Consider the following 18535-nt stretch of genomic DNA (forward strand, 5'->3'; position numbering starts at 1 on the left):
TCCATTGATGAGAGTGGGATGTTAAGATCCCCTACTATTATTGTGTTGTTGTTAATATCTCCTTTTAGGTTTGTTAATAGTTGCTTTATGTACTTTGGTGCTCCTGTATTGGGTGCATATATATTTAAAAGTGATATGTCTTCTTGGTGGAGTGTCCCTTTTATCATTATATAATGCCCTTCTTTGTCTCTCATCTGTTTTATCTTGAAGTCAACTTGGTCTGATGTAAGTATGGCAACACCTGCTTCCTTTTGTTTGCCATTAGCTTGGAATATTGTCTTCCATCCTTTCACTCTGAGCCTGTGTTTGTCTTTAGAGCTGAGATGTGTTTCCTGGAGGCAGCATATTGTTGGGTCTTGTTTTTTAATCCATCCCACTGCTCTCTGTCTTTTGATTGGAGAGTTCAGTCCATTTACATTTAGGGTAATTATTGATATATGGGGGCTGCTTGTTGTTATTTTATCATTCTTTTTCCAGTTCTTTTGCATTTCTTTTATTTCTCGTCCCATGTGTTTTGGGCTACCAGTGCAGTTTGGTAGTTTTGTATGGGGGTTCTCTTAGTTTTCTTTCTTTATCGTGTGTGATTCTGTTCTGATTATTTGGTTAGTGGTTACCATGAGGTTTGTATAAAAAAATCTCATGGATGTGATAGTCCATTTTTTGATGGCCTCTTATTCCCTTAGACTAAGTTGATTCGACCCCTTTCCTCTTCCTCTTCTGTGTTGTTGTTGTCACATCTTATTCCTTCTTGTGTTGTGAGTTCGTGTTTAACATGATGAGGTTATATTTATGCTTGGTGCTTACCTTCCCTTGATCTTTGGTTTTATAATTAAGTGTTTGCTAATCTGTTTTGGTAGAGGACTGCAATTTTTCTGGTTTTGATGACCTGTCTTCCTCCACATTCAAAACTTTAAATACCCTTTCTCTTTTTTTCCTCAGGTATGGGGGCCTTCTTGAGCACTGCTTGTAGTGGATGTCTTGTGGCAATGAACTCCCTTAGCTTTTGTTTATCTGGGACAGTTATTATTTCTCCATCATATCTGAAAAATATTTTTGCTGGATAGAGTATTCTTGGCTGAAAGGTTTTGTCCTTTAGAATTTTGAATATATCATTCCACTCTCTCCTAGCCTGTAAAGTTTCTGTCGAGAAATCGGCTGAGAGCCTGATAGGAAATCCTTTGTATGTTGTTATTTTTTTGTCTAGCTGCCCTTAATATTTTTTCTTTGTCGTTGACTTTTGCCAGCTTTACTACTATGCCTTGGAGAGGGTCTTTTTGTGTTGATATATGTAGGAGATCTATCGATTTCATTCACTGGTATTTCCAGCTCCTTCCCCAGGTTTGGGAATTTCTCAGATATTATTTCTTTGAACAAGTTCTCTGCTCCTTTTTCCCTCTCTTGTGCCTCTGGAATACCTATAATCCTTATGTTGGATTTCCTAATTGAGTGGGATATTTCTCGGAAGGTTTCTTCATTTCTTTTTAGTCTTAGTTCTCTTTCCTCCTCCATCTGGAGCATTTCTGCATTGCTGTCCTCAGTATTGCTAATTCTTTCCTCCATAATGTCAGTTCTGGTGCTTAAGGCTTCCAGATTTGTCTTTATCTCCTCTACTGTGTTTTTCATCTCTGAGAGTTCTGATTTTTTTTTTTTTATAGTTTCAATCTCTTCTGTGAAGAAACTCCTGATTTCACTGAATTGTCTGTCTGTATTTTCTTGTATTTCATTAAGTTTTTTTATGTTGGCTATTTTGAATTCTCTGTTGTTAAGGTTATACATTTCTGTGCTTTCCAGGTTGACTTCTGGGTGCTTGTCATTTTCCTTTTGGTCTGGAGATTTAATATATTTTTGCATGGTGCCTGTTGGTGTTGGCTTACCTTTCCTCGTGAAAATATATGTTCGCAGTTTCCTCTTGCTTCTGCTGGGTGGGGGTCAAGGGCTGTGTATTCTGGCCCACCACAATGCATGGGCACTCTTGTCGGCGCCTGGTTGATCTGCAGTGTGGCTGAGTGGAGGCTGCTGGGGGGAAAGGTGGAAACAGCTGGAGCTGGAGCGCAGTTAGGCTGAAGCAGCTGGGGCTCGGGTGCGGTTGGGTTGAAGCAGCTGCAGCTGAAGTGCCGCTCGGCCAAAGAAGCTGGAACTGGAGTGCGCCGGGCTGAAGAAGGAAAAGCTGGAGTGCACTGGGCCGAAGAAGGAGGAGCTGGAGCGCCACTGGGCTGAAGAAGCTGGAACTGGAGTGCGCGGAGCCAAAGAAGGGAGAGCTGGAGCGCCGCTGGGCCAAAGAAGCTGGAACTGGAGTGTGCTGGGCCCAAGAAGGAGGAGCTGGAGCGCTGCTGGGCCAAAGAAGCCGGAACTGGAGTGCGCTGGGCCAAAGAAGCTGGAACTGGAGTACACTGGGCCAAAGAAGCTGGAACTGGAGTGCGCTGGGCCAAAGAAGGAAGAACTGGAGTGCCGCTGGGCCAAAGAAGCTGGAACTGGAGTGCGGTGGGCTGAAGTTGCTGGCGCCAAGTCAGCTGGAGCCTGCGCACAGGCCAAGCCGAAGCAGCTGGAGCTGGGGGGTTGGGGGGGGGGCGGTCAAGCTGAAGGAGCTGGGGGCGGGGCACGTTCCAGCTGAAAGAGCTGGGGCCGTGGCACGGTGGAGCTGGGGAAGCTGGGGCCATGGCTTGGTCCAGCTGGAGCAGCTGGGGCTGTGGTGTGTGGGGGACTAAGCTGCCGCTGCCTCTGGTGCGGGGGTGCAGGCTCGCCCCACTGCTGGTCGGGCTGGGCGCCTGGGGGCTGCTGCGTCTGGGGGCTGCTGCGTCTGGGGATGGGGCTGAGCTGAAGCGTTGCTGTGCTGAAGCACCAGTTGGGCGGGCTAGGTTGGGGAGGGGCGCTTGCTTTCGCCTCCCTGATCTCAGAGGTTTCTCACCTCGTTGTCGCTCAATAAGGGGCTAGCTTATTGAAACTACCCTTGCAACAGTTCCTCTCCCTCCATAGTGGGATCCCCTCGGGCTGTGAGGGGTCTTAGAGAGCATCAGTTTTCACGTGGCGAGCTGCCCCTTCCCCTCCTCTGAGAGCCGCATGGTCTCAGTCTCTGGGTCTGCAGTCCTTGGGGAAGGAAGGGAGCTCCTCTTACCTCCTTCCACTTACTCTGGAGATTCCAGCACCTCAGTCCTCAGGTGTACAGCTGCCTGGGTGCCTCAGACGTCCCCTGTGTTGTGTGAATAGCTTCTGTTGGAATATGAATGTCCTTTTTGTTGTGTCTTAGAGGGGGAGAGTTCAGTGGGGGAAGCTCACTCTGCCATGATGCTGATGTCCTTTTTTTTTTTTTCTTTTGTGAGGAAGATTAGCCCTGAGCTAACATCTGATGCCAGTCTTCCTCTTTTTGCTGAGGAAGATTGGCCCTGGGTTAACATCCGTGCCCATCTTTATGTTATATGGGACTGCCGCCACAGCATGGCTTGACAAACGGTGTGGTGGTGTGCACCTGGGATGCGAACCCGAAAACCCTGGGCCGCCGAAGTGGAGCGTGCGCACATAACTGCTGTGCCACTGGGCTGGCCTTTCCACCTACATTTTTGACATTAATATCTTCATCACTGGAGTTGCATTTTGTTTTTTTTGTTTTTTTTTGTGAGGAAGATCAGCCCTGAGCTAACATCCATGCTAATCCTCCTCTTTTTGCTGAGGAAGACCGGCTCTGAGCTAACATCTATTGCCAATCCTCCTCCTTTTTTTCTCCAAAGCCCCAGTAGATAGTTGCATGTCATAGTTGCACATCCTTCTAGTTGCTGTATGTGGGACGCAGCCTCAGCATGGCCAGAGAAGCGTGCGTCGGTGCGTGCCCGGGATCTGAACCCCGGGCCGCCAGTAGCGGAGCGCGCGCACCTAACCACTAAGCCACGGGGCCAGCCCTGGAGTTGCATTTTGAATTATTTGTTTTGCAAAATGTATCAAATTCATTACTTCTGTTTAAATTGTTTAAGATATAGCAGTTTGCGTATATAATACTGTCATTAGAAATTTAATTCTAACCCCCAAAATCCCTTTTGCACAACATTAGGACAGTTTTTTTTTTAATTCATCCAGCAGGTATTTCTTTTTTTTTTTTGGTGAGGAAGATTAGCCCTGAGCTAACATCTGTTGCCAATCCTCCTGTTTTTGCTGAGGAAGAGTGGCCCTGGGCTAACATCTGTGCCCATCTTCCTCTACTTTGTATGTGGGATGCCTGCCACAGCATGGCTTGATAAGTGGTACGTAGGTCTGCACCTGGGATCCAAACCCATGAACCCTGGGCCACCGAAGCGGAGCACGTGAACTTAACCACTATGCCACTGGGCCAGCCCAGCAGGTATTTCTTTTTAAAGTGATCTTTAAAACATTTCTTCTAATAATAAATTTATACTCCCAGAAATAATTTCTTTGCCTTCCCTCCTCTTCTTTTTAATTAATTCCAGCAGGTGGCCTCTACATACTGTTGCCACCCCATCTAAAACAGCAGTTCTTTGTTACTTCCCATCCCCAAACCTTGCTTTATTTTCTTTGTAACACTTACTCACTACCTGACCCACTACCTGACATAAACATATCTATTTGTTTATTTCTTGTGGGGAAGACAGGCAATAAAGTTAAGCTCCATGAATTTTTTTGTAAACAGTTGTCTCCCCTAAATCTAGAACAGTGCCTGGAATCTAGTTGGTATTGAATAAATACTTATTGAAATGAATGAATAAGTGAGATAATTTTATGCTAATTTGTGTTCTTGAGCTAGGTAAATCACAAAGGTTTGTTTTGGGTTTGAAGAATGGTAAGAATGATAACTCTGACTTGGTTTGTTACGGCACCATTTGGTTCTTCCTCATCCTTCCAGCATCTAGACAATGTTCCCCATCCTGCACCTTCACAGAGTGGGGAAATCCATTTTTCTTATGATTTTCCCTCATCAGTAAATGGGAAATCCTTGCTTCCAGTTGCTGAAGCCAAAAAGTTTGACTTCTCTCTCTTTCTCTTATCTAATTCATTAGTTCAAATCGTGTGGGTGATAATTTCAAAATATATCCAGAATCCAGCAATATTCCACTATTTCCATCACTACTATCTTGTAGTGATTATTGCCTTCTAACTGGTCTTCCTGCTTCTTCCTGTGCTTCTCAGCCCCTGAACAGTCTAGTCTGTTCCCACCCAACAGCTAGAGCCATCCTTTAAGTCACCTCATGCTACTCCTCTGCTCACTACGCAAGGCTCCACATGTTCTGGGCCCTGTTACTCTTTTGATGTCCTCTGTTCCCTCACTTAGACTGCTCTTAAAGAGTTTACTTTGAGTATTGAATCCCATACTCCCTAAAATATCCTATATTCATGGAAGTTTAGCATACCAGACATCCTGGCTTTGCATGAAACTAATCTATTTTTTAAAAAAGCAACTTGTTAAACATGATAGTGCTGTTACTAGCCTATCTTTGAGTTTCTAGTTGAGTATTCCTCCCCCACCCCTTTTATTGTTTTTAAAAACCAGGTAAAGATATTAGCACAGTGTATGTGAGTTGTCAGATGATCATAGAATATTAGGGAAATAAGGCAGTTTTTTCATATTTTGCTTACTACTAAGCCAGTTTGGTTCCCACAGATAGGGAGAACCATTTTGAATTTACAGGTAACTACAAAAACATCCCGTAGTATTACAAGAATATTGTTTTTTGCATTTGCAGGTTTTAATTATTATTGCTTTATTATTTTCATAACATTTTTTATATTACTGTCAACCTTAGGAACATGAGCCTTTGCTACTTTTTTGCCCAAATAGGTTAGGACTAGGAAGATTTTCACAAAGCCATTATGGAGTTTGGATTTGACTAATGGGAATTGTCTGGGTGATAATCAACTTCTTTTGGCTGACTCTGCTCATGTGTTTAAGTCCCTGTATGTGCAGTTCCTTTAATTAGGGTATGGCCAAGTAGGGGGAAAATTGCCAATTTTGTCCTTTTTTTTTCTCTTTTTAAAGATCCAGGCATAAAGGAAAGAAAAGTCTTGCCAGACTGAAGAAGGAGCGGGGATCTCTCCTCCTAATCTGGGCCTCCTGTCATGGTAAGTGTAAGGAAATAACAAGAAAATTGGAATTGACTCTATCTTGACAATTAAGTGAACACTGATAAGTCCATTGTTGCCCATTTTCTTTTTGTAAGAAATAATTTTACTTTTACTTTCCCAGAACTCTCTTCCTATCTCCTTTCTTATATTGTTTACTTAGTAATAATTACAGAGTATTCTAGTGTGTTAGAGCAGTTTCATTTTTATTAACTTTAATCCTGTGAGTTAGATATTGTTTCTTATTTTCAGTCAGATATTAAATGGAGCCAAGACTCAAACCCACAGTTCTTGGACTCGAGGTTTCTTATTCCTTTTCTAGGAAGCAAGATGTAGTAAAACTTTTTGTGTGTTTGTTTGTGTATGTGGGAGAATTATGATATGGTTATATACATATCCTTTGTGAATTTACCTTTCTGGATAGAAGCAATTCCCTACCTTCCCTATTCTGTCTCTTTAAGGCAGTATTTTTATCTCAAAGACAGTGAAGAAGCTCTGCACACCCCTGCCTACATCCTTGACTAAAAAGAGCATATAATGAACATTTCAGTGACTTGTGGGCCATTTAGGGCCTAGTCCAGGCAGAGAAGATGGAGCAATGAGCCAACCACATTTCTGTCAATCCTGAGACTATGTAAACGGTGCTTCAAGGCTTAAAAAAGAAATAGTCCTCTGTAATATTGTCCTGCTCCTACCTTGTGATGTTTCCTAGATCCAAACTCTGTTTCATGCTGGCACACAAAGAAGGAATTGAAAAGGCCATGTTAATTTCAAGCTTCATTAGGGACATGGGTGGAAAATGCTTTTCAAAATTAAAAACAAACTAAACAAAAGAGAAAAACTAGTTGTGCAGAAATGTCATATTAAAAGGAGGAGAAGGGTAACTGCTTTCATCCTAAAGCTGGGCCAATTTTTTCTTAGTTTGTGGGCTTAACAGCTTTCTGCTGTATCCTGTACCTAAACACTGATGAACTTTTAATATATTATGTCTCTGCACTGTATTTTATTTTGTTGGTTTTCCCCACAGAGTTTTTAGTGATTGAAAAAGTATTTGCCTAATATTTATATGGTATGTATGCCAATGCTAATGAATAGCAAATGATGGGCTTATGAAAGCAGCTCTGTTCTGTACTTAGGGGTTGTCCTTCATTGTATACCACATAGCTAGCAACAATGTGGTCCTCATCCTGGTGCTGCTGGGATCTCTGGTGCCCTGTTGAGAGTCTTCCTGGTGTGCTCTGGAGATGATTCTGTGTGCAGTAATTGGGGAGCAGTATAGCCATGTGTCTTTTTTTTTTTTTTTCATCATAAAGCAGCATTATAACAAGTTTTTACAAATACTCATTTACAAGTCTACCACCAAAGCCCATGGTTGTATTCCTTTCTAAGTAGTCCATGTCCATGTGTATATTTTATTATGTATTTTATGTATATATTTATATGAACTTAAAACATAATTAAATTTCTGTTTTGCTTATATCACTGAAGGAATTAAACATTTTCCCACATTGATTCATTGGATTCCTAATGTTCATTTTACTAGCTATATAACATTTCATAAGTTGTTGAACCATTGATTTAACTAGTATTAATTAATATATTCTGTTTTTAGCATTTAGGATATATGTCCTTAATCCTACTATTTTGTAGATAATTCAAGAGCATTGAATTTTCTTTTCTTTTCTTTTTTCTTTTCTCTTCTCTTTCTTTTCTGTCCTTCGCTTCCCTTCCCCTTCCCTTCCCACCCCACCCCTCCCCTCCCCACCCCTCCCCTCCCCACCCCTCCCCTCCCCTCCCCTTCCCACTCCTCCCCTCCCCTCCCCTCCCCTCCCCTCCCTCCCTTTTCCTTCCTTCCTTTCCCTCCTTCCTTTTCTTTTTCGGTCTGTCTGTCGGTTCACTTCTGTACTAATTTGAATAATATCCTCTTTGTTACACTCCTAAAGGTTCTTAAATGAGATTGAAATCTGTCTTTTTTGGGAGGTTATGCATTAGGAAAATATGTTTTCATGTTTTATTATGTAAAATCTCAAGCCTATACAAAGAATAGTATGATGAAACCTGATATATGCGTCAGTCAGCTGTAATAATCCTCAATTCATATCCACACTTTTTCTTCTTTCTCCTTCACCTCCCACCTCTTTGGATTATTTTGGAAGAAATCCCAAGCATTTTATCAAGGGAAATTGTATTTTTGATGGCCTTCAATACCAGTCTTAAGAATAGTGACTGGAATTGCCAATGGGACTGATAATTACTTTTACTTTTACATTTTGCCAAGTGTTCCCACACACGTTTCACTCTTAGGAGTAGGTAATGTTCCAGGATAAAAAACTATATATGAATTTAGTTAATGGACATTTTGACAGGTCAGCAGTCTCTGCTCCTTGTGTTCTTTAAGTATTTATCTCTAATGTTGACTTCCCCTCTGAGGTATAGGCTTATTCTCTTACCTGCATAGTCTAGCCAATAGCAGAAACTAGCCTGGAACTGTGGTGACTGATGCCTTTTCAAGATTTTTTAGGTGACCCCACTGACCTTATGGAGCTGGTGGAGACTAAGAGGTTCCAGATTCCACAATGTCTGGTGTTCCTCAACAATACCAGGAAATCGACCATGTGGAATACATTCTCTCTAATACCTATAAATTACTGCTTATAGCCTAGGAGAAATTTGTTTCCAAGCCTCTTATCAGGCCAACACTTGCCAGTTTGTTTCTTCTTTCCCTTTTGTCTCCTTCCAGCTCCTTACTCTGTCAGCCATCTCAAGTTTGGCCTTCTTTTTTACCTATGAAACTCAGAAACTGTAATAAATTAGGCAGTTAATTCAACGTATGTTTAGCCAGAGCCAGGTAATTTTTTTTTTTTTTTTTTTTTTTTGCCAAGGAAGAGTTACCCTGAACTACCATCTGTTGCCAATCTTCCCCTGTTTTGCTGAGGAAGATTCGCCTTGAGCTAACATCTGTGGCTGGTCTTCTTCTATTTTGTATGTGGGCCGCTGCCACATGGCCACTGAGGAGTGGTGTAGGTCCATAACTGGGAGCCGAATCTGGGCTGCTGAAGTGGAGTGTGCCGAGCTTAACCGCTAGGCCACTGGAGCTGGCCCCAAGTAATGTTTTTTGTGTTTTTTTTTCTTTTGTGAGGAAGATCAGCCTCTGAGCTAACTTCTAATGCCAGTCCTCCTCTTTTTTTGCTGAGGAAGATTGGCCCAGGGCTAACATCCGTGCCCATCTTCCTCTACTTTATATGGGACGCATGGCTTGAGAAGTGGTGCATCGGTGTGCGCCCGGAATCTGAACCTGCAAACCCCAGGCCGCTGAAGCGGTGCGTGTGCACTTAACCACTATGCCACTGGGCCAGACCCCCAAATAATGTTTTTTGAATCACCATTCTTCTAGCAAGTCAATGATTAGTTTGTCCTAATGTTAATTAAGTCCTTGGGGATTAAGGTGTATTTTTATGTACAAGGGGGAAAATCAATTCTGAAGTCTTACATGTAGGTAATGTGAACTGAGACAGTCTTTTAAAAAGAGCATTTATTTTATTTGACTATGAAAAATTATCACTTCATGCTCTTGTCTTGCTGGCCTAATTCAGTTCTCTTATGTTGAAAATCGTTCATTCCATTTTCAGTAGCTACTTTGGTTGTATGCATTGGCTGGATTAGCACCCAAGTGAATATGCCAGCAAGAATGAATTAGTAAATGGCTTCTCTAGGTTTTTGTTTGTTTGTTTTCTGCTACATTATTTCAATTCTGTGCTATTGAAATGCCAGTAAAAATCTAGGTCAGGGAACCACTTAAATAATGGGTACTGCTGTAAAATGATATTGAAGAGAAGAAAAGTTTAGGCCTTATACATTTATGTCAGCTAAAAAGTTAGTTAATATGATGCTGAGAAGACATATTTGTAGTGTACTTTTATGTAATAATTTTTAAAAGCTTTTTCCCATATTTCATAGCATTTCCTACCTATCTCCTATTGGCTTCTGAGAAGAATCTTCCTAAATTCGAGATTGCTCATATCTTTTCTCTTTAGTTCTCTCTAAGTGTAAATACTCAGTTTTCTTTAAGAGCTACCTCTTAAGAATGGAAATAGAATTGGTTATAAAGAAAAAAGAGCTAGGGGGCCAGCCCAGTGGCATAGTAGTTAGGTTTGCATGCTCTGCTCGGCCGGCCTTAGGTTCCCAGGTTTGGATCCTGGGCGTGGACCTACACACTGCTCATCAAGCATGCTGTGGCGGCGTCCCACATACAAAATAGAGGAAGATGGGCACAGCTGTTAGCTCAGGGCCAATCTTCCTCACCAAAAGAAAAAACAAAAGGTGATACTTATAGAAAAAGGAGTTCCTTTCACATATGACTATGTCCCTTATTATTCCTTCACCCAATCATTGACCTCAAAGGAAATGAATGGAAAGGGATAAAATGGAATAGATTGACATACAACTCTTCATCTTACAAGTTATTTATTTTTTTTATTTTTATTTTTTTTGTGAGGAAGATCAGCCCTGAGCTAACATCCATGCTAATCCTCCTCTTTTTTTGCTGAGGAAGACTGGCTCTGAGCTAACATCTATTGCCAATCTTCCTCCTTTTTTTCTCCCCAAAGCCCTAGTAGATAGCTGCATGTCATAGTTGCACATCCCTCCAGTTGCTGTATGTGGGATGCGGCCTCAGCACGGCTGGAGAAGCGGCGCGTCGACGCGCGCCCGGGATCCGAACCCGGGCCGCCAGTAGCGGAGTGCTCACACTTAACTGCCAAGCCACGGGGCCGGCCCCCTTCCAAGTTATTTTGGTGTTTATAGGAGTAGAGCCATTTTACAAACCTTTGTACACCCTAGGTAATTGTAGTTTTGCAGGCTTCAAGCCACATCATATCAACCTTACTAATAAATACATCAACTTCATTAAACTTTATTTCTTTTTGCTGTAAGAAACAACAGATTTTTATACTACTTTTGCTTTTGAAATTATTTGATTATCAGCCATAATTTCTTGACAATCACGGTGAATACCTAGTAGTCCTGGAGAAGTGACACTATTAACATATGATTTGTTTTCACATATAACAAAAGTCTCTAATTAATGACTGAAGTTTTATAATTTTTTGTAGCATTTCATGAACCATTTACAAAGTGGTCATTTTTAGTATTTGAAGCCACTGATTTCTTTCTACATTTTTAAATATCAAACATTTTTAGATATCAAACTATAGTTTTAAATATCAGACTTTTAAAAAGGCCCTTAAAAAGCTTGTGCCTCAGGCAAAAATGGCCCCTTAGAGGGGATGGAATGGACCCTATCAGCTGGTAACAAAGATGCTGGTTTTATGGGTGGTAGGTAGATGGGTGAGCGATTATTATTCAAATCTCTGTATGGCTCTTCCTGTCATAGATTAGCACTAGGAGAATGGTTTTAGAGAAGGCCTGACTTCAAATGAAACAGCTGCAATCAGTATTTAGTATTGGAGTATAGTAGAGTGCTGGTTTTCAAACTTTTGATTTCAAGACCTCTTTTTACATTCTTAGCTTGTTGAGGACCCCAAAGAGTTTTTATTTATGTGGGGCGTGTTTATCTGTATTTACTTAATTAGAAATTAAAGTTGAGAAATCTTTAAAATTTTCATAAATTCATTTAAAAATAACAATAACAAACCAAATAAATGTTAACATTTTTGATGAAAATAAACTTTTTCATCATTCAAAAATAATTAGTATAAAGAGGGGCATTATTTTACGTTTTTACAAATCTCTGACGTTTGGCTTAATAGAGGATAGCTGTATTCTCATATCTACTGCTGCATTCAATTTGTTACAGTATGTTGTTTGAAATATATGAAGTAAATCCAGTCTCAGGTAGATATGTAGTTAGAAAAAGGAAGAGTATTTTAATAGTTTTTCTAGATAATTGTGTGTATTCTTCTGTTATACTACACTGAAACAAGTAATAATTCTTTAAAGGTTAGTTGCAATGTGCAATCTGAAACCTCATCAGTAAACTTTTTCTATTACATTAAAATCATCGGTATATCTTGCACTTTAAATGGATCTTTTTATCCATGCATGATTTTGTAACATCATACATTAGTCATTTTGAAAATAATGGTTCATTGAGTAATTCAGATCTTCCAAATGTAGACATATTTCACTATATGATTTCTTTTTCAAGTCACATATGGTAGTATCACCACTGATGTCATCAGAAGAGTCTTAAGTATTGGGAAGCTGTGAAGTTCATGGCGGCAGAAGACGGGTTTTCCAAAATTCTAATTTTTGCATAAAAGCTTTATCAATGGCAACTAGTAATGTCATTTGGAGAAAAGATCTGCCAAATGTTTAAGTCTGAATTACCATAGTTTGTCAGTTCTTTCAATAAAAATAGTACTTAATGAAAAAATGTGGCTAATTCAGCTTGTAACTGAAACAGGTGCACAAGTGCTTTATCTTGAGACAAGTGTAATACTTCAGTAAGCAGCATAAGTATTTCATGTGTATTTCCTATATAAAAGACTTAAGGGTCAAGAATTAATAAAATTTATCATTTTTCCCCTGATTTATCAAGGATAGTCTAAGTGAAATTGGTGCCACCACCTTGATTGTACTAAGGTGCCAAGTAGTTTTACCCACCAGTTCTTTTTGCACTGTTAGTACAAATATCAATACAGTGAAAGAGGCAAATAATGTCTTAGTATAATTGTGAAAGGTGTTTTTGACCTCATAGAGTCCCTGAAAGGGTCTCAGAATCTGCAGACCTCACTTTAAGAACCATATTAGTAGAGTATTATGGTTTTATGATTTAAGATTGCTATTGGGTAAAACCTTAAGTGTTATTTATAGGTAGGATTTTTTTTCTCTCTTTAAGGAGATTTAAAGAATTGTTGGAATTGTGCTAAATAGCATATGCAGAAAGGTCCACTAACTAGTGGTTATAATTCTTAGTGCTGTCAGTTGAACATGATATGGCTTTTGCTCTCATAAAATTTGATGTGTAAACAGATTCCATCATAATTTACAGTCCCCAGACTTTCCAATAGATTGCTTTTCTCTCCTGTCTTCATATACTTTAAAAATTAATAATGTAAAAAACTACTTTTTTATGCAAATGATAATTAGTTGAATGCCATTTAGATTAGAATTTATTGCATCTTTTTTTGAAATTGCTGTAATAGAAATAAATCTATTTTGTAACATAAGGCAGATTAAACTAGGGATGGTGGTTCACACGTTTTCAGTTTGAGAAATTCAGTTCTTAAGCTTACATTTTTTTACATTTTTTAAAAAACTTTTCTATTAAGGAAATTTCACATATAACCAAAGTAGACACAATGGTATAGTGAACTCCCACTTACCCAGTTTCATCAGTTATCCCTCATGGACAATCCTGTTTCATTTATGCCCCACTCGCTTCCTCCTTACCTTTCCCCCTCCAATTATTTTGAAGCATATTTCATACATGATATCATTTCATTCTTAAATAATTCAGAATGTATTTTTCAAAAATAAGAATTTAAGATTATAACTTAAAGAGAAAAAAACCTGTTAGTTGGTTTCTCTTACAAATCATGTACTAATAACTTATTAGTGCTTAATAGAAATGTTCTTAACCTCTTTAACATATATAGATATATATTTTGCATCAGTGTGTTCTCTGACTAGAGGCAGTTAATATATTGGATGGAACACTTTTGGGGACGAATAGTTTTTCCTTGAGCTTTCTGCATGTTCACCTTGATTACTGGACTCTGATTGTGATTATGCTACTAGACGTGGCAGAAAAACCAAATATGGATGAGTAGGAGCTTTAAAATTATTTAAAGGTGTTGGGTTTTTCCAGGATGAGGAGACTCGGCACAGTCTTGAGTGCATCCAGGCCAATCAGATTTTTCCCAGGAAGCAGCTGATCCGGGAGGATGAGAATCTTCAGGTAATTACAGGCCACTTTTGATAATAAAATAAGTATTTGGTATCATACAAACAGTGTAGCAGAGCTAATGGATTGAAGTAATGCACTATTATATCTTTTCCTAAACCATAAACATAGTAGAAATGCAAGCTGGAAAACATCTTTCCTTTTAGAAAGACTTATTTCCTGAGAATTCACTGTTTGAGATGATGATCTCTGTGTCATTCCTTCAGTAGTCTAGAATTTGAATAACTAGGTATATTTGAATCATGTGTGTATAAACCCATCCTCTTTAGGTTTCTTACCCATTTATGTATAGTGTGTTTTAAGTTTGAGTGACAGAGGATTTATCATCCATTCACCTGACCCATGTTTGAAGACTTTGCTTTGCTGCTTCAGAACTCTGAAGGGTTTCTTCTTCCATTTTGAAGGTTCCTTTCCTTGAACTTCATGGAGAAAGCACAGAGTATGTGGGCCGTGCTGAGGACGCCATCATTGCCCTTTCTAATTACAGACTTCACATCAAGTTCAAGGAGTCGCTTGTTAATGTAAGTGATTACCAACTGTTCTCCCACTAAAGTAGATGGAGAAAGGAAGTCAAAAAACTTGTTAATGTTCTCAGAGATGGGAGTGTTATATAGGGTTGAGTGTGAAAACATGTACTCTGCATTTCTCTGACTTAATTTAGCACTCGGGACACTAGGTTAGCAAGCAACTCTTATGCTTGATTTAAAATGATACATATAGTTATCAGCTGAGGTGTCCATTATTTAGTAACACTAAATGATTTGAGCTAGATAATGCTGCATCAAGTTTTATAAGGGTGCAAAGGCTGTATAGGCTTTTATTCCTCGATCTTTAGTAGTTACCAACTTCCTTAGTTGAGATAATTCCCTGGACCCTAATGTCAAATGATGAGATATACTTTGAGCTCAACGTTCATATAGGATGAACTTTCTCTAATGGCTCCTTAGTGGTATAAGTATAGATGTTAAGTACAGTGTTTATTTGCATAATGGACTATATATTACTGAAGAGAAGGAAGTCTGTCAATTCTCAAGAGTGCATTTGCCCTTTTCAGTTATGAGGGTACTCTCAGTGAACTGGTTCTTCCAGTGCACTGCCATCGTTGATAGTTTTCAGTTAATGTGCCTTTCACCACAAAGGCCTGAAAGTTCATGTACTTCCACCAAATGAATGCCTTCTTCCTTCTTCACTTGCCAGTATTGTGGCTGTCTGCACTTTGGTTCTAGCACGGAGAAGTGTCTTATGACATCTTATAAAAGCTCAGGACTATACTTTCCTTCAGATTGTGTGTTTTGGGGTTCATTTTGGGATTCTTTGAAATCTGTCACTTAAGTTCATTTTATTCAGCAGTCCAAATTATTCAGCAGTCCAAAAGTTACCCAACTCCTTCGTCGCATTCTTTCCTTTGTCAAAAGACTCAAATGGCTGCCATTTTCTTTGTAGTTGGCATTTATTATTTATGTAGTATTTATTATTCTTTATAGTTAAGCATTTATGTGCAAGAGCCATTGTGGCTTGAATTCCTTCTGGCCTCTAGATTTGGACTATAATCATAGCTTTTATGTTAGTTTTCTGTCGATCAGCTAAAAATACGTACCAGATTTATCAAGGAAAGAGGCATGCTGTGCTTTCACACCATAGCACTGTGTTCAGAAGGATCCATTTGGAATTGGGTGGTTGTGATAGGAGGGGACAGGATAGAAATGCCTATAAAATCCCAGCAACCAGAAATTCCCCACTGGCTGCTGTGGAAGTAATGACAATAATAATTAATAGAATTGACCAGTTTAATTTTGTTTTTAAATTGTGTTTAAATGGCTGGAATCAATGAAATTGTAATTAAATTGCATGTGGGGATGATATAATTTCATATCATTGCATTTTTCCATACAGTCCTGTATTTCTCAGTTTACTGGTTTATGGCCAAGTATTTCAGAGACTGTTTTCAGATCTATTTGGGAATAAGCTCTGTTGGAGAGAGAACATGGATTTGATCATGTCATTCACCAGCCTAAGGCCCTTCAGTGGTTCTTTACTACTTCTAAGATGAAATTACTTAGCACGATGCCAGGCTAAGTGGTGTGATCCTTGGTCCCTGCCAGCTTTTCTGTCTGTTTCCCTCTTTTCCCCCTTTTCCTCTTTGTATTAGTAAAACCATCCTCCTTGGACTATTCAGCCATACCTCACATCTCTCAGTTCTCTCTCTTCTCTTCTACTCAGAGAACTTCTCCATCTGTCAAAACTCAGTTCAGGTGATAACTCTTTCCATGAAGCCATTCTTAGTCCCAGTTCCCTTCCTGACAGTTTATTACACTCTCCTCTGGCTTCTTCTATACCTTGAACACACCTTTACAACATTTAACAGTTATAGTAGTCTTCCCTTATGCATGGTTTTGCTTTCAGTGGTTTCGGTTACCTGCGGTCAACCTCAGTCTGAAAATATTAAATGGAAAATTCCAGAAATAATCCATAAGTTTTAAATTGCACGCTGTTCTAACTAGCGTGCTGAAATCTTGCACCATTCTGCTCCGGAATGTGAATCATCCCTTTGTCTAGTGTATCCATGCTGTGTACACTACCCGCCCATTAGTCACTTAGTAGCCATCTCTGTTATCAGATCGACTGTCATGATATCACAGTGCTTGTGTTCAAGTCACCCTTATTTTACTTAATAATGGCCCCAAAGTGCATGAGTAGTGATGGTGGCAATTTGGATTTGCCAAAGAGAAGCCGTAAAGTGCTTCCTTTAAGTGAAAAGGTAAATGTTCTCGACTTAATAAGGAAAGAAAAAAAATCATAAGCTGAGGTTGTTAAGATCTATAGTAAGAACTAATCTTCTACTTGTGAAATTGTGAAGAAGGAAAAAAGTTTGTGCTAGTTTTGCTGTTGTACCTCAAATATGTATGTAAAGGAAAAAACAAAGGGTTTGGTACTGTTTGTGGTTTCAAGCATCCACTGGTGGTCTTGGAATGTATCCCCCACTGATAAGGTGGGACTACTGTATATTGTAATTTTTCTTATTCATTTTTGTATCTTCAGAATCCAACATGTCTCCTGGTACCATGGTATTCAGTAAATAATAAGTGAATTGAAGTTAATATGGGTTTGAAATGGGTATTAGACCATTTTAAATGCTGTTTTGGGTTTAAAGCTCACTTGAAAACAACTTATTTCTATGTGAATAGGTCTGTGTCATCATTGTCTCTAACACTAGCTGTATGAGTAGGTTGTTTACTGGAATTGTTGGTCCCCTGTTGTGACTGAGATACAGTGCTGAAGAAAAGTTACCACCCTCCTTACTTTTGACCCATTTCCTTACCTAAAAGTGTTTCCTCAGTTAGCATTATAACCCTCTAAGTCATAGAGCCTGCATGTCACTTAAAAAGCCCAAGATAATGGCTTTGCACAGAAAAATGATTGTGCCGAAGTATTTTGGCATTGCAATGACTTTAAACATTTCAGATTGAGAGAGACTAGGACTGCTCCATACAAATAAGTTAATTGCATCACAGTTAGTCCTAAGGTTCCTAAAACCTGTGGTCACTCCGGGAGACAATGGCTCTTCCTGCGCTAGGCCCTGGATGGAGACCAGAAAGTTGGTGCTGTTGCCCTTCCCTCTCTCCCTCCCTCCTTTTCTCCCTCAGCAGATAAATATTTCAATAAAATAAGGGGGGGGAGAGACCCCCCCCCCTTAAAGGTTATTATATCTAAATCAAACACATTTCAACCCGCAAAGCCCAAATGTGCCAGTATATATTGTGGTATGCCCCAGTTTGCATCATTTTGTATGCTTTTAAATCAACACATTTAGCACTTCAGAAAATGATTTACCATCAAGTTTTAAATAGCTACCCGATATCATATGTTCTCTTTTAATTTCACAGCACATTGAGTAAAATGTGTCTGTAGATTTAGATACCATAAACATCGTTACTTTAATTCACACACATTCACAGGATATCAAGTTTCCAATTCCTAGGGTAAAGAACTTCTGTAGTAGAGTTCATTTGTAGTATTTAAGGAATGAATTGCTCCCATTTCTGCTTTTCTCAAATTACATTTTTACACATGTACAGATATATTTCTTTGATGCTCACCTTATTTATGAACAAGTAAGTGTTCAAGTTGAATTCATGAAGATTTAAAACAGTTTTTGTTGTGTAATTCAATAGACCTCCTCTCAGTCTACTGCTTCTGAGATCCCAGTAAGTAGCATGAGAATCCTAGGCAGTTGTTGCACCTGTGCTTGGAACAATTTGGTTTTGAATGTCAGACGCTCACCTTGCAAATCAGCGAAGTGTGTCCTCTCTGCATGAGTCCCTTCCCTCTCACTAGGCAAAGTTCTGGTGGTACCCTACAATGAGAACAATTTGTGGGGTGAGGATAAAGCCCACAGTTTATACGTAAGCAGATGGAATTGTGACCTTCAAAAAATGTAAACTGAATTTCAGCCAGAAATAATTTGTAAAATCCACATTAGTATTTAAAAGGATATTAAAACTTTCATTTCCAGGCTGGTCTATTAATGCTTCTTAGGAAAAAGGTAGA

General features: G+C 39.4%; 1 protein-coding gene across 10 annotated transcripts in view; it reads left to right on the forward strand.

Moving 5' to 3' along the window:
* Positions 1-18535, forward strand: part of MTMR3 (myotubularin related protein 3) — a 147504-nt gene that overhangs the window by 88971 nt on the left and 39998 nt on the right. For 9 of the 10 annotated variants that reach the window (XM_058531753.1, XM_058531752.1, XM_058531757.1 and 6 more), the window contains 3 exons: positions 5978-6060; positions 13892-13981; positions 14392-14508. In XM_058531753.1, coding sequence (XP_058387736.1) covers positions 6058-6060; positions 13892-13981; positions 14392-14508 — 210 coding nt within the window. In that variant the 5' untranslated portion in view covers positions 5978-6057. Of the gene's footprint in view, positions 1-4213; positions 4328-5977; positions 6061-13891; positions 13982-14391; positions 14509-18535 lie in introns of all 10 variants that reach the window. The other variant, XM_058531754.1, reaches the window with a different exon arrangement.

Source organism: Diceros bicornis, chromosome 35 (assembly GCF_020826845.1).
Source record: "Diceros bicornis minor isolate mBicDic1 chromosome 35, mDicBic1.mat.cur, whole genome shotgun sequence".
NCBI lineage: Eukaryota > Metazoa > Chordata > Mammalia > Perissodactyla > Rhinocerotidae > Diceros > Diceros bicornis.